Source organism: Schistocerca serialis, chromosome 9 (assembly GCF_023864345.2).
Source record: "Schistocerca serialis cubense isolate TAMUIC-IGC-003099 chromosome 9, iqSchSeri2.2, whole genome shotgun sequence".
Taxonomy (NCBI): Eukaryota; Metazoa; Arthropoda; class Insecta; order Orthoptera; family Acrididae; genus Schistocerca; species Schistocerca serialis.
Window position 1 is genome coordinate 482,544,388 of NC_064646.1, and position 18,877 is coordinate 482,563,264.

The 18,877-nt window shown below is 42.7% G+C and overlaps 1 protein-coding gene across 1 annotated transcript in view; it reads left to right on the forward strand.

Annotated features, from left to right (window-relative positions):
• The window catches only part of LOC126419727 (T-box transcription factor TBX18-like), a 246,923-nt gene that overhangs the window by 114,208 nt on the left and 113,838 nt on the right, over positions 1-18,877 (forward strand). The window contains exon 3 of the mRNA XM_050086906.1: positions 295-411. Coding sequence (XP_049942863.1) covers positions 295-411 — 117 coding nt within the window. The remainder of the gene's footprint in view (positions 1-294; positions 412-18,877) is intronic.

Sequence of the window (18,877 nt, forward strand, 5' to 3'; positions counted from 1 at the left end):
TTTACGCTTATAATGTCTATCAGCTGATAGCAACATAACACTGATTTTAACTATGTAACGAAAGCTATTGTGACGTTACAACTGCTCTTGCTATCTGTCACAGGACATTACCGGAAAAATTCAGAAAACAGTATTACACGAACATTAAGTCCCTAGGACACTCAAAGTTCACACAGAAAAATAGGAAGTCTCGTGTACTGCCACAATAGACTGTTATCCCGCCACGTGGCTGTGCTCGTGTAGTTGCCGCAGTGAGGGGCGGTCTGTGAGCGGTGTGTGGTGCGGCTGTTGCAGGCGCATGTTCCCCACGGTGAAGGTGCGGCTCGGCGGGCTGGACCCCGGCGCCACCTACATCGTCTTCCTGGACATCGTGCCGCTGGACGACAAGCGCTACCGCTACGTCTACCACAGGTAAGCAGCGCCAGCACTCAGCCACTGTCAGAGAAAATGACGTAAACACCAGTAAAATACAGGGTGGGAAAAATGAAACTGGCCCGAAAAATACCAAGTCCATTCAGCAAGAAAAAACCTGAAAAATTCTAAACAGCAGAACTTTGGCGAAGTCTGTGCTTCTTTGTTATTTTTTGATGGTGTTCTAGAACTATTGTCAGATGGACAATTACGGAATACGGGGAGTAACTCACAGTTGGTTCACCTCTTACTTTAGCAACACAATGTTGATGACGGCTGTGATGTGAAATCTGTCAAGTGGGGGGTGCCCCAGGGATCAACGTTGGGGCCACTCCTGTTCCTTATTTATATAAATGATATGCCTTCTAGTATTACGGGTAACTCTAAAATTTTTCCGTTTGCTGATGACACTAGCTTGGTAGTAAAGGATGTTGTGTGCAACATTGACTCAGTTTCAAATAGTGCAGTACATGACCTCAGTTCAAGGCTCGTAGAAAATAAACTAACGCTAAATCACAGTAAAACTCGGTTTTTACAGTTTCTAACACACAATTCAACAAAACCTGACGATTTAATTTCACAGAATGGGCATATGATCAGTGAAACTGAACAGTTCAAATTTCTAGGTGTTCAGATAAATAGTAAGCTGTCGTGGAAAGTCCACGTTCAGGATCTTGTTCAACGACTTAATACTGCAATTTTTACTATTCGAACGGTATTGGAAGTGAGTGATCGTTCGACACGAAAATTAATCTACTTTGCTTATTTTCATTCGCTATTGTCGTAGGTATTTTGGGGTAACTCTTCTCATTCTAAAAGGATATTTTTGGCTCAGAAACGGGCGGTTCGAGCAATAAGTGGTGTTACTTCACGAACCTCTTGTCGATCTCTGTTCACGAGTCTGGGTATTTTGACATTTGCCTCTCAATATGTATATTCGTTTCTTGTTACCAATATTAGTTTATCCCCAAGAAGAAGAAGCTTTCACTCGATTAATACTCGGCAGAAATCAAGCCTGCATTTGGATTGGCCTTCCTTAGCTCTTGTGCAAAAAGGTGTGCAGTATACTGCTGCAGCTTACCAGTAATCCACGCGCTTTCAAATCGAAAATGAAGAGTTATTTCATGGGTCACTCCTTCTATTCTGATGAGGAGTTCCTTGAAAAATTAAGTTGATTTTTATTGTACTGCTGATAGCGTTTACTTAAACTTATGGACTGACTTTTTTAAGGGTCATGAACATTTATTTTTATCTGTTATTACGTTTGTTGTAATTTCATGTACTGACACGTTCCATGATCTTGGAGATTTTCTCTTCAATTTGGTCCTACGGAACTTGATGAGTAAATTAAAAAAATTAAAAAGTAAATGTGCCTGGCAGGCCTTCGCATTGGGCATACTTTACTCACTCATGGTCGTCTCCTCCGTCGCAAGGATCCACCCCACTGCCGCTGTCGTTCCTGTTAGTGGTCCGCATTCTGCTGGACTGTCCCAACCTAGCCGTCCTGCAGCGCATTCTTAATCTCCCAGACTCGCTACCCCTGGTGTTCGGACACGGCGCCTCAGTAGCTGACAGTTTTACGTTTTATTCCTGAAGGGGGCTGTTATTCTCTTTAGTGGAGGGCCGCTTAACCTCATCGGCCTATTGAGGGACTAAAGGAACACTCTGTTGCCTCCCGTGGGCAGAGGGTCTGGCTGCGACAGTCTGGGCTTGGTGGTCCAGCCCGGCTCTCACCCTACCTGTTCTTTTACTCTTCACCCCCCACCCCTCCTCTCGCGTGATCAGTCAGACTTGTTCCTCTTGTCTCTCTGTGCTTCTCTTGCCCTGTCAGTGCTGCTAGTCTTTCCTAGGCGATCTCTGAGTGAGTGGCATACCTCTGGTAAGTGGCGGAGGCTGGGGATGTATGACCCCTCAATGCACTATGCTCTCTAGGTTGTACACCTACCCTGCCTTCCTTCCTCTTTCTCTCTTTCTTCTACTTCTTTTCCTTATCTCGCCTTCGTTGATCTTCTGTAGACTTTGGGGCTTTCTTTCTCTGTGTTTTGAGGTTGATCTACACAGAAAACAGAGAACAAATGCATCTAGGACTTGGACAACCTAAAAGCACATATAAACAGATAAAATACTGAAAGAGTAAATACCTTACTTTGGTATTTCTTAGAACGATCCTTTAGACAGTGTAGCCAATACAGGAATACCTTAGGCCTGCCAAGGACGCTCGCAAACCATTGGAAAAATCTGGAGTGTATAGGATCCCATGCAGCTGTGGTGATGTTTATGTGGGTACCACCAAAAGAACTGTTTCTAAACGTTTGGAAGAACACAAGGGAAATTGTAGAAGAGGAGAAACGGAACGATCAGCTGTTGCGGAGCATGCTTTCTAGCCAGGGAACCACAATATTCGTTTCGAGGAGACGCAAGTACTAGCGGCCACGAGCGGATACTACGAAAGGCTCTACAGGGAGGCAATCGAAATCGCTAAACACCCAAATAATTTCAACCGAAAGGAGGAGGGCGTCAAATTAAACGGTATATGGATGCCGGTGTTAAAGAAGATGTGTACCACTCGTCCACTACTGGGTGATGGCAACGGCGATCGACGGCGACGGACAGCGGCCAATTGCACTGACGTTTTCAAAACACGTGACGTCACGCCGCGGCGCGGGGGCGCGCGGACACGGAATTTAGCGGCAGTCAGTAACGAGCCAGTGTGTGTGTTGGACCTACCATCAAGCTACGGACCCCCTTGAAGATGTCTCCCGCAGTCGGAGACGAAACGTTGGGAATCACCACGGAATTCATCAACCGACCACGGCATAACAGCCCGGATAATTATAATGGACACATTTCCTCCTGTTCCGGCAAATCGAGTAAACCGGTTGATTATTTTTACATTTGACGTTTCCACCGTGGGATTGATGGGTATTACGGAGGAGCCATTAGTTCAAGGGCGATTCCTCGGAAAACCCTAAATGAAGTGTTTTTCACTATATTTTCACAGCGCCAGCGGACAAAAATCGAGTCAAGGATTCCAAGACGGCTGTGCACGACAAATGGGTGAAGTTTTTGAGTAAACTTTTCAAGATGCTGAGGAAAGCAGTTGGTATCCCACTTTTCAGTCAGAGTCTTTTAAAACAGAAGTAAGTTAGGGTTTTTTGCGCTCCGATAGCAGAATTTTTCCACTGCTGTACCCCTACTACTACTACTACTACTACTACTACTACTACTACTACTGTTACTATACCATCTGTACTACAAATCGTCTGAAAAGCGTCACGGTGTACGGTCCCAGTTGCAGGATACGTATCTAACGGTTTCGTTGGATCCAAAAATTTGATTTTAAGTGTCTTATATAATCACAAGCCGGATTCAGGCATTTAAAATGCTGTCACAACTAACATGTTAAGAGGTAAAATCTCAGGTTAAAAGTTTAGCACAAAAATAGAAGTATTACAGAAAGTAATTGTGAATATGTGTTGAGGCTGTGAAACTGATGATATGCAAATTACCCACACTATATTCAACCAGTGTTTGGTAATCAGAGCACTTGGAAATTTCCAACAAACTTTAAACATGATTTCGAATCTTTTCTAAATTTTTTGGTTAGTCCATGGGTGAATAATCCAAAAGTGATACACACAAAATGTCGAACAAGTTAGAGTAGTAGTACTGCAATCTCCGAAACGCTCAGCTCGGAAACACGCACTTGCTCTTAGCATTTCAAGACGTTCCCTCTATCGGATTTTTCATAATGAACCGAATTTTGATCCATATAAAATGTGCCTTGGCGAGCAATTATCAGGACGGGATTATGTTACGCGAAGAACATTTTGTGAAGATATGCTTGCAAACACACCTCATGAAGCAAATGTGTTCTTTTCTTATTGGATGTGAGGTCCGCCAGTTACGCAAAACACCGTTTTTCTCAGTATCCAAACATGTTTCGGCACCACTGTGCCATCATCAGTGGGTTTTCATTTCTATTTATTCTGTAATGTGAAAATTTTTCTTACATGACTATAAAATTATGTGCATCTTTAGTTCAAACAATAGATCGTTTCTTTTTGTAACTACCTTTACATTTGGTGTGCATGAATTTTCTGGATCACTTGTGAGTTAATTAATACAGGTAGCTTTTCATCTGCAACCAAACGATGTTGATGAGAAAGTTTTTTGCTGGGAGTTAACCTATCTTCTAGAATGTAATTTAGTTTGTCGTGATGTTTTCGCGCCTATATTCGTTTTTCTTACGTTTTCGTGTGGCAAGCACTTCCATTCTCCACATCATGGTGAGGTGTTGTGATGCACGCGTAACTCTAACAAGTATTTTCCACAAATAGCGTAGTAAAACACTTTTCACTTCAGCAAAACACAGTGTGATTGTGGTTTGTTCTGTGTCCCAGCCCAGCCAGTGTTCATTTGTTCACCAGAGAGTTTGGCGCCAAATTTGAACTTTGTTTGCATTTTATCTTCGTGTGTGTGTGTGTGTGTGTGTGTGTGTGTGTGTGTGTGTGTGTGTTTCTGAGCGCTTCTTAGCTGCATCAAAGAAAGTGAAAAAAAAGTGGAGATTTTGTGGCTAAAGCAGGAAATTAGGGAATTATTTGCCAAAAAGAAGTCGCTCAACACTGAACTTTACCAAACACATTTAGATTTGGCCAACAAATTTACAATACCAGCTCACTTTGAGGAAATAACAGAGAGAGAAAAGACATATATTAAAAAAGTAATGCAAGAAAAACGAGCGAAACAAGACAGAAAACTCAACAGAATAATCGACAGCACAAAGACACCCACTAAAAACAATCTCAACCAACAATATAAGTTCCATGACAGTATCATTAACCTAACTGACATAAATCTTATCAAACAAGAAATAAGCTTAATAGAAAAAGGACCAAAACACACGGTCTAAGTGGCTGCAGTCATGGACTGTGCGGCTGATCCTGGTGGAGGTTCGAGTCCTCCATCGGGCATGGGTGTGTGTGTTTGTTCTTAGGATATTTTAGGTTAGGTAGTGTGTAAGCTTAGGGACTGATGATCTTAGCAGTTAAGTCCCGTAAGATTTCACACACATTTGAACATTTTTGAGCCAAAACACAATATTAACACAAACATATCACACAAAACAACAGAAAACCTCATAACGAAATCAGAACACATTATAAAGGAACAAGAAAGACTGAGCAGATAATCAGAACACACAAATCCACAATTATTTCTAATCACAAAACATCAGAGGAAATCACAGCCAGCAAACTAAAACAAAAAACAGAACAATGCCATAGTAACAAGAGCAGACAAAGGGAATATTACTGTAATTATGGATGAAAAAGCATGCATAGAGAAAACTCTAGATTTTCCCAGCGACAACAACATCACAAAAATGATCAGTGACCCAACAGCAAGATACCAGAAAAACATTCAACAGACACTGAAAAACATCAATAATACATTCTCAAAAGACCAGTTAAAGAGGATGACACAGGAAAATCCATAAGCAACCACCTTAAATTCCCTACCAAAGGTTCACAGGGATAATATCCCATTAAGACCCGTCATTAAGTTCGGAGCTGCTCCATCCTACCACCTAGCCCAACAAACACACACACTACTGAAAAAAAACTGTATAACTTCGATAACAACAGGAATCAGGAAAACTCAAAGGAGTTAATCGACAGAATCAAGAATATACACATACCAGACACAGCAACCCTCACATCATTCGACGTCACATTAATGAACACTTCCATTCCAATAAATGAAACAATCAATATCATCATACAAAGATTAAAACAACAAAGAAACACACCAGTCACACACATCAATTAAATAACAACCATACTCAAGTCCATAACATCGCAAAATTATTTTGTATCCAACAAAGAATTTTATTCTCAACATGAAGGACTACCAATGGGACCACCAATCAGTGGCCTCCTAGCTAACATTTTCATGAACAACCTGGAGAACATGATCTTCAGACACATAATAAAACCAAAAAACTACAAAGTTATCTACTGGTACCGTTATGTTGATGACATAATATGCCTGATTGATGAATCACATACACACATAGAACAGCTACACAATAAAATCAACAACTTACACCCAAAATTTAACTCCACATTATAAACAGAAACTAACAACACACTACATTTTCTAGATCTCACCATACATAAAACAAACAACACGCACAACTTCACACTGTTCAGGAAACCGACAACCACAAGCACCACCATTCATAACCTATCAAACCACCCATTGACACATAAGCAAGTGAACTTCAGATTCATGCTCCACACATTAAACAGAACACCCATGAACAAACAGAACTACACACAAGAACCAAACACAACAAAACAAATAGCAGTAGAAAATGGTTATACTACCCACATGGTAGACACGTTAAATCAAAAAATATGCAAACAGTACAAAAATGAACATACCACACACACACAAATACTCACCCAGCACAGAACAACACAAAACACAAACAATGACCACACACAAGACATAACAGAGCAACAACACACACACACACAAAACTAAATGGCACATACTCATCTACAATAACAAGATTGTTCACAGAATATGCAACATATTAAAGAAACAGGGACTCCAAATAGGATAAAGGATGGGGAACACAACACAGAAAAAGATCAGAACACAAGGAACACCCAGGATAAATTTAACATATCAAGAATATAGGAACTCATATGCAACACTTGCCAGTCAGTGTACATAGGACAAACATGCAGAAACTTCAAAACCAGATATTCAGAACATTTCAGAGCTTTAAAAAGCAACAGCTCCCATAGCACATTTGCTGACCACCTTGTAGCCAACAATCCCCACCCAACCACAATAGAAACAGACTTCAGAATACTAAAACCCAGCCACAGCCTATACAGCAAGCTGACCATTGAAGAAGACTTCCACATACAGAAGGCAATAGCAGAAGGAAAACAGGTCTTAAACGAATGCGCTACACTCTGCAAGGGCACACTATTTAACACATTTAAGGAAGTTTACAAATAAAAACAGCACAAACTGATGAAGTCCACACACACTCACACACACACACACACAGACACACACACACACACACACAGACACAGACACACACACACACACACACACACACACACACACACACACACACACACACACACGAGCGCGCGGGCGCGCGCGCGAAAAATAGATACACTAAAATCTGCAAAATCTGCATTTACACACAAAAGGAATACCATATAAAAGACAACACACACAGCTAAGAAGCACACAGTAAACACGCACACAAAGATAAAATGCAAATAAAATTCAAATTTGGCGCCAAACTGTCTGGTGAACAAATGAACACTGATTGGGCTGGGACACACAACAAACCTCAATAACACTATGTTTTGGTGAAGTGAAAAGTGTTTTACTACGTTATTTCTGGAAAATACTGCGGAGAATGGAAGTGCTTGCCACACGAAAACGTAAGTAAAAACGAATATAGGCACGAAAACATGGCGACAAACTAAATTACATTCTAGAAGATAGGCTAACTCCCAGCTAAAAACTTTCTCATCAGCATCATTTGGTTGCAGATGACAAGCTACCTGTATTAATTAACACACAAGTGATTCAGAAAATTCATGCACACCAAATGTAAAGGTATTTACAAAAAGAAACGATCTATTATTTGAACTAAAGATGACCCTAATTTCATAATCTTTTAACAAAAGATGTTCACATTACAGAATAAATAAAAACGAAAACCCACTGATAATGGCACAGTGGTGCCGAAACATGTTTGGGTACTGAGAAAAAACGGTATTTTGCATAACTGGCGGTTCTCACACTCAACAATTTTAACTGCAAACACAGCCAACACAAGGAGCTGCAAATCAAAATGATGAATATGTGATATTTTCTGATGAGGCACATTTTCACCTCAGTGGGTGTGTAAACAAACAGAATATGCGGTACTGGAGCGATACGAACTCCAGGCAAATTCACCAGAGACCCCTGCACTCAGACCGCATAGGCATCATTCGCTCGTACTTTTTCCAGGAAAATCGTCGTACTATAACTGTGAATTCGGATCGTTACTTAACTATGCTGTAAGAGTTTTTCCAGCCTGCTTTCGAGGCAATGCAATTACAGGATACCTGGTTTCAACATAACGGTGCCACTGTACACACAATGGCATTACCATGAATTTTTGAGGCAAGCGTTTCCTAGAAGGTTTATCTCTCAGATGGGGGATGTCAACTGGCCCGCAAAATCACCGAACTTCGCCATACTGCGATTTTTTATTTGCGGTTACCTGAAATCAAACGTGTATTGCAGCTGCCCCATCATCCTGGAAGACCTACAGAACAATATTGAGGTTGAAACTGCAAGAATACCAGAAGACGTGATTGAAAGAGTGCATGAGAATTTCCAAAAACGACTGCGGTAGTGTGTGGTTTTTGGAGGTAGACGTTCATTATTTTTTTTATTTCATTCCCAAAGTAGCAATTTACCATGCTCCATCCTGCGTTTTGCGTCTTCAGCCATAAAGGTTAAAATGTTTAGCGTCAAATATTTCACAGAATAACTTGTACCTGTTGAGCTTTATAGGACGTGACGTGATTGGGAAAGACGTGTGTGAACTGCCTGCCGCTGATTCCGTATTAGTTGGTGCATTAACCTCACCTGCCAATCGGCTCTTCGCCTAAACCTGGTGGTATCGGACTTCTTCACATCTAGCAGAGGTCTTCGATAGCTATGTACAATAGCTTGCCGCTTTTGGCAGCAAGGGAATGGCACAGACCACTAGAGTGACAGATTTCGATATAAATTAGATATTCAGGTTGGTCAGAAATAGCCTGAAAAGCTTCTAAAGCTGTTGTAGTGTAGACTGTGCTGAGAAATAATTGATAACAAAAAACTGCGACAGGCTGCGCCGTCTCAGAGTTAATTACCATTCAGTTTAGCCAATAAGGCTGTTGCACGTGCATGTTCACGAGGTCCGCCATATACAGTTAGTATTTGTTTTTGTCATATCGTAGATGATGGCGGACGAGACTGCTAATCGTTTGGGTCGGGATCGATCCTTACTACAGTCCCATATACGATTTTTGCATCACTCTCTTGTTTGGTTTTAGGAAACCGAACGAAGGACACGTTTGCGGCACGGTCTCTTGCGGATCACTTGAATTTTTGCACGCCACGGCCTGATTATTTCTTAGCACATTCTACCCTGAAAGGCCGTTACAAACTTCTCAGACTGTTTCTGGCCACCGTGTATTTATTAAAATAAGCCATGGAAATGAGAGGTGGCTTGTAAACCTGCCATTAAAAAGATGAATCCACTCAGAATTAATGAAATAACTTCTCACGAAAATGTCTCGCTGAGGTCAAGACAAAACAATAGATATCGCTGAACACAGTGACGAGATATGAACAACCTCTCGCAGAGAGTGTCCTAACAGAAAATCACAAAGAAACTTGAGAATTTAAATCAAAAGAGAAATGATCAACAGAAACGAGATCTCAATGAAAGCCCAGAGCTCGACAAATTTGAGTCAGTATGGAAAGATGATGATGTTTGATGATGTTTGGATTGTGGGGCGCTCAACTGCGCGGTTATCAGCGCCCGTGCAAATTCCGAACCGTTGATCAGTCCAATCTCGCCACTTTCATGAATGATGATGAAATGATGAGGACAACACAAATACCCAGTCATCTCGAGGCAGGTGAAAATCCCTGAGCTCCGGGAATGGAACCCGGGACCCTGTGCTCGGGAAGAGAGAACGCGACCGCTAGACCTCGAGCTGCGGACAGTATGGATAGAGTCGCCATGCCCCTCGATTGATATGCAAACGATCGCATCATTTGTTAATCCGCGGAAAGTACTGCGAGTGTATTATTGAAAAACTGCTCGGTCCATGATTGCAACCAAGTAACGGAAGCAGGCTCATAGATTCCGAAACTGTGGTAAGACTCGCTCTGTTGCTATTCGCGAAGTGCCTCCAACCTGGAACGAAAGAGGCCGCTGAGAGTGGCTGTCCACACTTAAGCCAGTTCGGTTGCACGTCGAGAGTAGGCGTCCCTCGGTAGAAATACGTTCACGTTCCCGCATCCACCCTATCAAGCGGTTCCCGGGGTTCGATTCCCGGACGGGTCGGTGATTTTCTCCGGTCGCACACTGCGTGTTAAGTTCCCCTCGCCTTCTTATCGTGTTAACTGACACGAAAATCACCTGCGTGGCGTCACATGACAAGTCTAAGACTAGGTGACTTCGTAGCAGTGTACGGCGTGACCCTAAAAAATATTCTGGATTGACTAAGCACACTGTAGTATCGTCTTTCCACTGTTGAGATGGTTGTATAGGCACGTACCGAAAGCCAAAGAACATAACAGGCGGTGGCGGCTACAATCTGTTCCGGCCGGTGACGGTTCAGCCTCCCCGTTCAGGAGTTGGGGAGACTAAGGTGGCGCCAGTTGTGTGACAGTAGCTGTGGCTTGAAACTTTCAACTAACGTCTCGCAATCTCAGCAGAATTTCGCCATCTTGTCTATAATTTTAAAAAATCTGTCCTCCTGAAAATTTCTCCGGCCCCAGAAGCCCACAGTTCCTTATTCAGGCTGGCCATCGTTCATCAGATCGTTGGGGAAAATTGATTTAATACCATTTATTCATTGATTAAATGGTTCAAATGTCTCTGAGAACTATGGGACTTGCCGGCCGGTGTGGCCGTGCGGTTCTAGGCGCTTCAGTCTGGAACCGCGTGACCGCTACGGTCGCAGGTTCGAATTCTGCCTCGAGCATGGATGTGTTTGATGTCCTTAGGTTAGTTAGGTTTAATTAGTTCTAAGTTCTAGGCGACTAATGGCCTCAGAAGTTAAGTCGCATAGTGCTCAGAGCCATTTGAACCATTTGAACTATGGGACTTAACATCTGAGGTCATCAGTCTCCTTGACTTAGAACTACTTAAACCTGACTAACCTAAGGAGATCACACACATCCATGCCCGAAGCAGAATTCCAACCTGCGACCGTAGCGGTCGCGCGGTTCGAGATTGAGGCGCCTAGAACCGCTCTGCCGTTCATTAATTATTTTTTTAGGATTTTGCATTAATAACTCTATCAACTTGTGGTTGAAATAATTTGATTCGTTATTTTACAAGCAATACGAAACTGCGACAACTCTTTGTTTGTCAGAAAACTCGACATGGCTGGAGTCGTGGTTTCTCCACTCCTCGTCTATATCTCTGAGATACAACTTAATTTGTAATCAAACTTTTGAAGCTGTTTTGTACGTGTTACTTCCATTGCGTAGAGATGTAGATGGGATGCAGAGTTACTGGTCTGATCCACTTCGATTAAAACCGATACTTCACCTAACACATCACGAGGAATGGGCCACAGCGTGTGCCGCTATTGGGACCTCCGCGCAACGACGAACGCACAACGGGAAGTACCGAGGTAATTATGCACTTCGAAGTAAAACGCCTGTGGTGTAATAAACCGCCATAGCAAAGTTTAAAATATGGTATGATCGATGCAGAATATCATGATCACCGATTAACTATCGATATAAAGCCGTCCAGGAATGACTGCCAGTCAGACACACGCACGGTGCATGTAGTATCAGTGAGCCTGCTGTCCACGTGTAGGATGGAGAAGGTATGCGATCTGTCTCAGTTTGACCGAGGGCAGAATGTTATGTCCCGGAGGCTCGGCACTAGCGTTTCGAAACTGCACGATTGGTCGGATGTTAAGGAGTCCTGTGATGCATGTCTTCAACACGTCCCGAAACCAAAGTGAAACAACGTCCAGACGTCGTTGGGTTGGGCGGCCGCACCTCATTGTGATGTTCACCTGCCTCGAGATGACTGCGTGTTTGTGTTGTCCTCATCATTTCATCATCATTCATGACAGTGGCGAGTTTCGACTGAGCAAAGGTTGGGAATTTGTACGGGCGCTGATAACCACGCAGTTGAGCGCCCCACAAACTAATCATCATCATCATCATCATTGTGATGTCAGATGTTGTAGGCTGGACAGAGTGGTTAAACAGGAGGGGCGGTCAAATGTGGTGGAACTAACGTTAGACTTTGGTACAGAGCAGAGTACAAGTGTGTCTGAACACACATGCACCGAAAACTCCTGTTGATGGGCCTCCGCAACCGCCGACCCACGTATATGCCAATGTTAACATCACGACCTTGGGAACTATGAGTGATACGGGCACGTGACCATCAGCCTTAGACGTTGGCACTATCGAGTTATGCATGTTCTGATGTATTACGATTCCTTCATCATGCTGATGGTAGGGCGCGAATACGTCGCCTTCCAGGCTAACAGCTCCTTGACGCCTGTACGGCGGGTCGGATACAAGCTGGCGGTGGGTCCATTACGCCCTGGAGAACATTGATGTGGGCATTCATTGGTCCAGTGGAGCTCATGCAAGGCACCATGAGGCCAAGGAGCATCGTACACTGGTTGCAGACCACGTACATCCCTTCATGGCCGTCATGTTTCCCGAAGGCAGTGGTATTTTCCAAGAAGATAATGCGTCGCGTTACAAGGCCATGACTGTGATGGAGTGGTTCGAGGACCAGAGTGATGAGTTCCAGTTGATGTGTTGGCCCACCAGCTCGCCAGATCCGAACCCGATCGAACACATCTGGGATGTGATTGAACATAGAGTCCATCGGCCCCATTCCCGGATTTTACGGGAATTAGGTGACTTGTAGGTGCAGGTACGGTGCCAACTGTGTCCAGCGACCTGCCAAGGCCTCACTGGTTCTATACGACGACGCGTCGCCGCTGCTATCCGTGCCAAAGGTGGGCATATGGGCTGTAGGGTAGGTGGCCATAATGTTCTGGTTGATCCGTGTGCAGGACAGCATGTAGTCAGTCTGGGTAAGCAGCACTGGCAGTGCCGGCACGGCCTGTCTCCAGCAGCGCGCCGCGCCGAGCCGTGGTGCACTGGACTGGACTGGACTGGACCAGTGGGCGTGTTTCCGGGAAAGCGCCGGTTCCGGCCCATTAGCGCCACGGCGCGCCGCAATCGCCGCCCCCGCATCTCTCAGAGCGGGGTAGCCGCGCCCCGGCACCCAGCAGCCTGCCGCTCCGGCAGTTTCCGAGCGCTGCCAACACTGTAGGAAGCATCCGCGAACTGAGCTGGCCCCACACGGGACGAGAAAGCGATCGTGGAAGAGCAGTTTTATAGCGACACAACGTACAATTCGACGTCCCACAACATTCCGAAACACGAAACGCTGAGTCAGACAAGTCAGATTTTCACCTCGTGCAGAGAAACATGGCCAGTCGCATGCAGTGTCTAACAACCCTACCAGAACAAAGGTAAAATTTAATTATGATTGTAGAGTTGCTCACGCTGCTAAATACTGCATTTTCGGGCAACAACAAAGTTGTATTATGTGGCAGGTGTCATTAGAGCACAGTTAATAAAGTCATTTCATGAAATAATGGATAAATTAGGCGCTCATCTTTTCGTATTTCCTACGCTGGTCTCGATGTGAACTCATCGCTCAATCGTCGAAAATCTAGGTGGTGATGATTCTAAGCTCGGATGCAAAGAGGCCTAGGTGTTATTCTGCGATATTCCAAAGTTTTATAGATGTGTTTCATAAACCATTCTTGAAGATTAAACTTTTGCATGTTAGCACAATGGTGATGTACAAAAGTAATGAGCACTCCGAATTTAAGTTACACTTCTTTTTTATTATTTTTGTTGCAGTATCACGTAACTCACACAACATCACTTCACAATATAAAACATACTTGAAAATATCTTCCTCACTGTTAAAGTTCACATTTTATAAACTGACTACAATTTGCATCTTTTCAACATGACGACCAAGACTTGACTCTCTAATAACCGCTTATGTGCCCAAAAATCAGAGTTACAAGTACGTCAATGACCATAGTGACAAAAGAAAGAATTCACATAAGAATAATATCATTGCAATATAAACATATCGATGTATCAAAGTACCTCTACATTAATGAAATCAAATCTGAATGTTGCCTCAGAAATATGTTAACTACTTTACGGAAACACAGTAGAATATTGCTGGTATCGATAGGTTGAAGTGAGGTGCCGTAATGGTTACGTAATTCAAGTACCATTACAACTGTCGCTTTCTAAGCCAGAACCAGAACGTTGAAGACGCCATATTGGATTTCGTAGTTCTTAGCTGAATCTCTTATATACGTTGGATTTTATACCTTACGTCCTATTCTGTTTCTAAGCACCAGCATAGCAAAGATCTCTCGGAAAAGTGTTGCTTTTGTTGTGCTTATAATATGATCGTTTTAACAAAATGAAGAAAAACGTTGTATTGATGGATAAAGAATTTTCGTAATTGATTGTTGTATTATAACCCGCTTCGTAAGATAGTGTACCACTCAAGGCAATGTCGCATTAAAGCTTCATGAAAAGCACGCCGTCCTTGCTTCGACTTTTTATAATAAATAGTCAGTGAAAGTCATATACGCGGGTGTAAGATACAACACATGGCCACAAACAACGTTAAATTGCCTGCAGTGTAGTGGATAGAACTCTTCAGCGCTTGGTTCACATCTAGCTATAGCCAAATATTGTCATACTCACCTACATGTTTCTAAAACATTGTGGGCCTTCGTTATTAAGTAATGGAACTACTTTCTGTAGGCCCTAATATTCTACGTGTATACAGTGTGTCCCAGGAGAAACGGTCAGTATTGATGGATATGACACGACCGTAATTCGATGTAAAATGTCAACTGAACATATCGTCTAAAATACATACCTTAATTCATACCTTAACGATTATAAGCACTTGTTCAGTAGAAGTGGTGAAATATTTGGGCGTTAACATTGCAGAGCGATATGAAGTGGGACAAGCATGTAATGGCAGTTGTGGGGAACGCGGATAGTCGTCTTCGGTTCATTGGTAGAATTTTGGGAAGATGTGCTTCATCAGTAAAGGAGACCGCTTACAAAACACTAATGCGACCTATTCTTGAGTACTGCTCGAGCGTTTGGGATCCCTATCAGGTCGGATTGAGAGAGGACATAGAAGCAATTCAGAAGCGGGCTGCTAGATTTGTTACTGGTAGGTTTGATCATCACGCGAGTGTTACGGAAATGCTTCAGGAACTCGGGTGGGAGTCTCTAGAGGAAAGGAGGCGCTCTTTTCGTGAATCGCTACTGAGGAAATTTAGAGAACCAGTAATTGAGGCTGACTGCAGTACAATTTTACTGCCGCCAACTTACATTTCGCGGAAAGAAATAAGAGAGATTAGGGCTCGTACAGAAGCATGTAGGCAGTCATTTTTCCCTCGTTCTGTTTGGGAGTGGAACAGGGAGAGAAGATGCTAGTTTTGGTACGAAGTACCCTCCGCCACGCACCGTATGGTGGATTGCGGAGTATGTATGTAGATGTAGATGTAGATGAAGAGTTGTGTTCCACAGCAGCGAAGGTGAACGAATGTTCCGTGCTCTTAAGGTACGCACTTGAGACGCCACGTTTATTAAAAATTGTGCTTCTAATACTCGTTATTAATAATAATATTGACCATTCCTCCTGGGACCTCCTTTATAAGAGCGCCCTGTCTCAGGAGCGAGTTTGTTCTTTTTGAGGACACTACGGGATATATCGTCCAACGAATTCCAGGATTGGTCTCTAAGTCACTGCCTGATTCGATCGCAGTTCAGCACCTATTTATTTACTCATTCAAAGAATTTTATAGGATTTCCGCACTTTACACATACTGTGTGGATGTACACACATATACACGATACATACACACACAAGCAAACTTACATGATGCATAGAAAATTTAACAGTGATGTTGCAGTAAATAAATTGTTGTTTTGGCTTTACCAACAAGAGAGGTAGGATTACGTGTATTTCAATATTTTTTTCTAAGTTATTTAACGTCTATAGTCCACAAATGAAAATCCTGCTACTCAGCTGAAGCAGTGATACAGTAAGGAGGACCTGAGATCTTTACTAAAAAGTGAGAGTGATGAAATAATTTTTTTTAATCTTATGTAAATCTGTTGTAAATTTTTATCGCTAGTGTCCTTATTGAGTGGACACAAAATTTCTTTCTGTAGGATACTGAAGTCTCTTTTATGTATTCTACAAGCAACTAGGCAACGAAGAAAGGAAAAAATGAGCGTTCAGTAGTGTGAACGTAGCCATTTTACGCGCTGCCTTCTTCGTAAACAAAGCGTCTGATTTGCCAGCGAGACACAGCTGACAACAGCCTCTCGAGAGCGCTGCAGTAACACATTACAATGAGGAGCGCAGCCTGTTTCTAAGCGTAAATCGCTATCGATGTTAATGTCCTCTGTAGGAATCAACATGTATCGTGTGAAACATAGCTCGCTCTGTTCGTCGGCTACACCCAGATACCCGAGCCCAGTTTCATGTCGTGTTGCTTGACCTCCGGAAGGTGTTAGATATAGTCCCACACTACCGCAAAATGAAAATACGAGCGTACAGAAAATCAGTCCTGCTATATCATTGTATTCCTAACAAACAGAACACAGCATATCATTCTTAACGAACAGAAATCTTCAGACACAAAAGAAACTTTGAGTGTACGTCAAGGGACTGTTATAGGACTGCTGTTGGGTTGGTGCACAACATCGCAAATTTTTTCGATAAGGATCATAAACAAAGCAGGTACACATAACAGAGACTTTAGTCATCAATAAACTTTAGCGACGGAAACAATAACGAAACTGCGAGAAGGACTTCTGCGACATAAGAGAAACTTGGCAGGTATCTTTGTACATCTGAAAGATGATGTCTATTGAGATTTCACGCCAGTCGCAAAAGAGTGGCGCTAGAAGCACGACTATGAAGATTCAAATCAGATTTGCTTTAAAATACACGCTTTAATGGTCGTTAACGTATTTAGGAAAATTAAAGAGACCTTTGGAGAGAAGAGAACCACTTGTATGAATATCAAGAGCTCAGATGGAAACCCAGTTCTAAGCAAAGAAGGGAAGGCAGAAAGGTGGAAGGAGTATATAGAGGGTTTATACAAGGGCGATGTACTTGAGGACAATATTATGGAAATGGAAGAGGATGTAGATGAAGATGAAATGGGAGATACAAAACTGCGTGAAGAGTTTGACAGAGCACTGAAAGACCTGAGTCGAAACAAGGCCCCGGGAGTAGACAACATTCCATTAGAACTACTGATGGCCTTGGGTGAGCCAGTCATGACAAAACTCTACCATCTGGTGAGCAAGATGTATGATACAGGCGAAATACCCTCAGACATCAAGAAGAATATAATAATTCCAATCCCAAAGAAAGCAGGTGTTGACAGATGTGAAAATTGCCGAACTATCAGTTTAATAAGTCACAGCTGCAAAATACTAACGCGAATTCTTTACAGACGAATGGAAAAACTAGTAGAAGCGGACCTCGGGGAAGATCAGTTTGGATTCCGTAGAAATGTTGGAACACGTGAGGCAATACTAACCTTACGACTTATCTTAGAAGAAAGATTAAGAAAAAGCAAACCTACGTTTCTAGCATTTGTAGACTTAGAGAAAGCTTTTGACAATGTTAACTGGAATACACTCTTTCAAATTCTGAAGGTGGCAGGGGTCAAATACAGGGAGCGAAAGGCTATTTACAATTTGTACAGAAACCAGGTGGCAGTTATAAGAGTCGAGGGGCATGAAAGGGAAGCAGTGGTTGGGAAAGGCGTGAGACAATGTTGTAGCCTCTCCCCGATGTTGTTCAATCTGCATATCGAGCAAGCAGTAAAGGAAACAAAAGAAAAATTCGGAGTCGGTATTAAAATTCATGGAGAAGAAGTAAAAACTTTGAGGTTCGCCGATGACATTGTAATTCTGTCAGAGACAGCAAAGGACTTGGAAGAGCAGTTGAACGGAATGGACAGTATCTTTCAAGGAGGGTATAAGATGAACATCAACAAAAGCAAAACGAGGATAGTGGAATGTAGTCAAATTAAGTCGAGTGATGCTGAGGGAATTAGATTAGGAAATGAGACACTTAAAGTAGTAAAGGAGTTTTGCTATTTAGGGAGTAAAATAACTGATGATGGTCGATGTAGAGAGGATATAAAATGTAGACTGGCAATGGCAAGGAAATCGTTTCTGAAGAAGAGAAATTCGTTAACATCGAGTATAGATTTAAGTGTCAGGAAGTCGTTTCTGAAAGTATTTGTATGGAGTGTAGCCATGTATGGAAGTGAAACATGGACGATAACCAGTTTGGACAAGAAGAGAATAGAAGCTTTCGAAATGTGGTGCTACAGAAGAATGCTGAAGATAAGGTGGGTAGATCACGTAACTAATGAGGAGGTATTGAATAGGATTGGGGAGAAGAGAAGTTTGTGGCACAACTTGACTAGAAGAAGGGATCGGTTGGTAGGACACGTTTTGAGGCATCAAGGGATCACAAATTTAGCATTGGAGGGCAGCG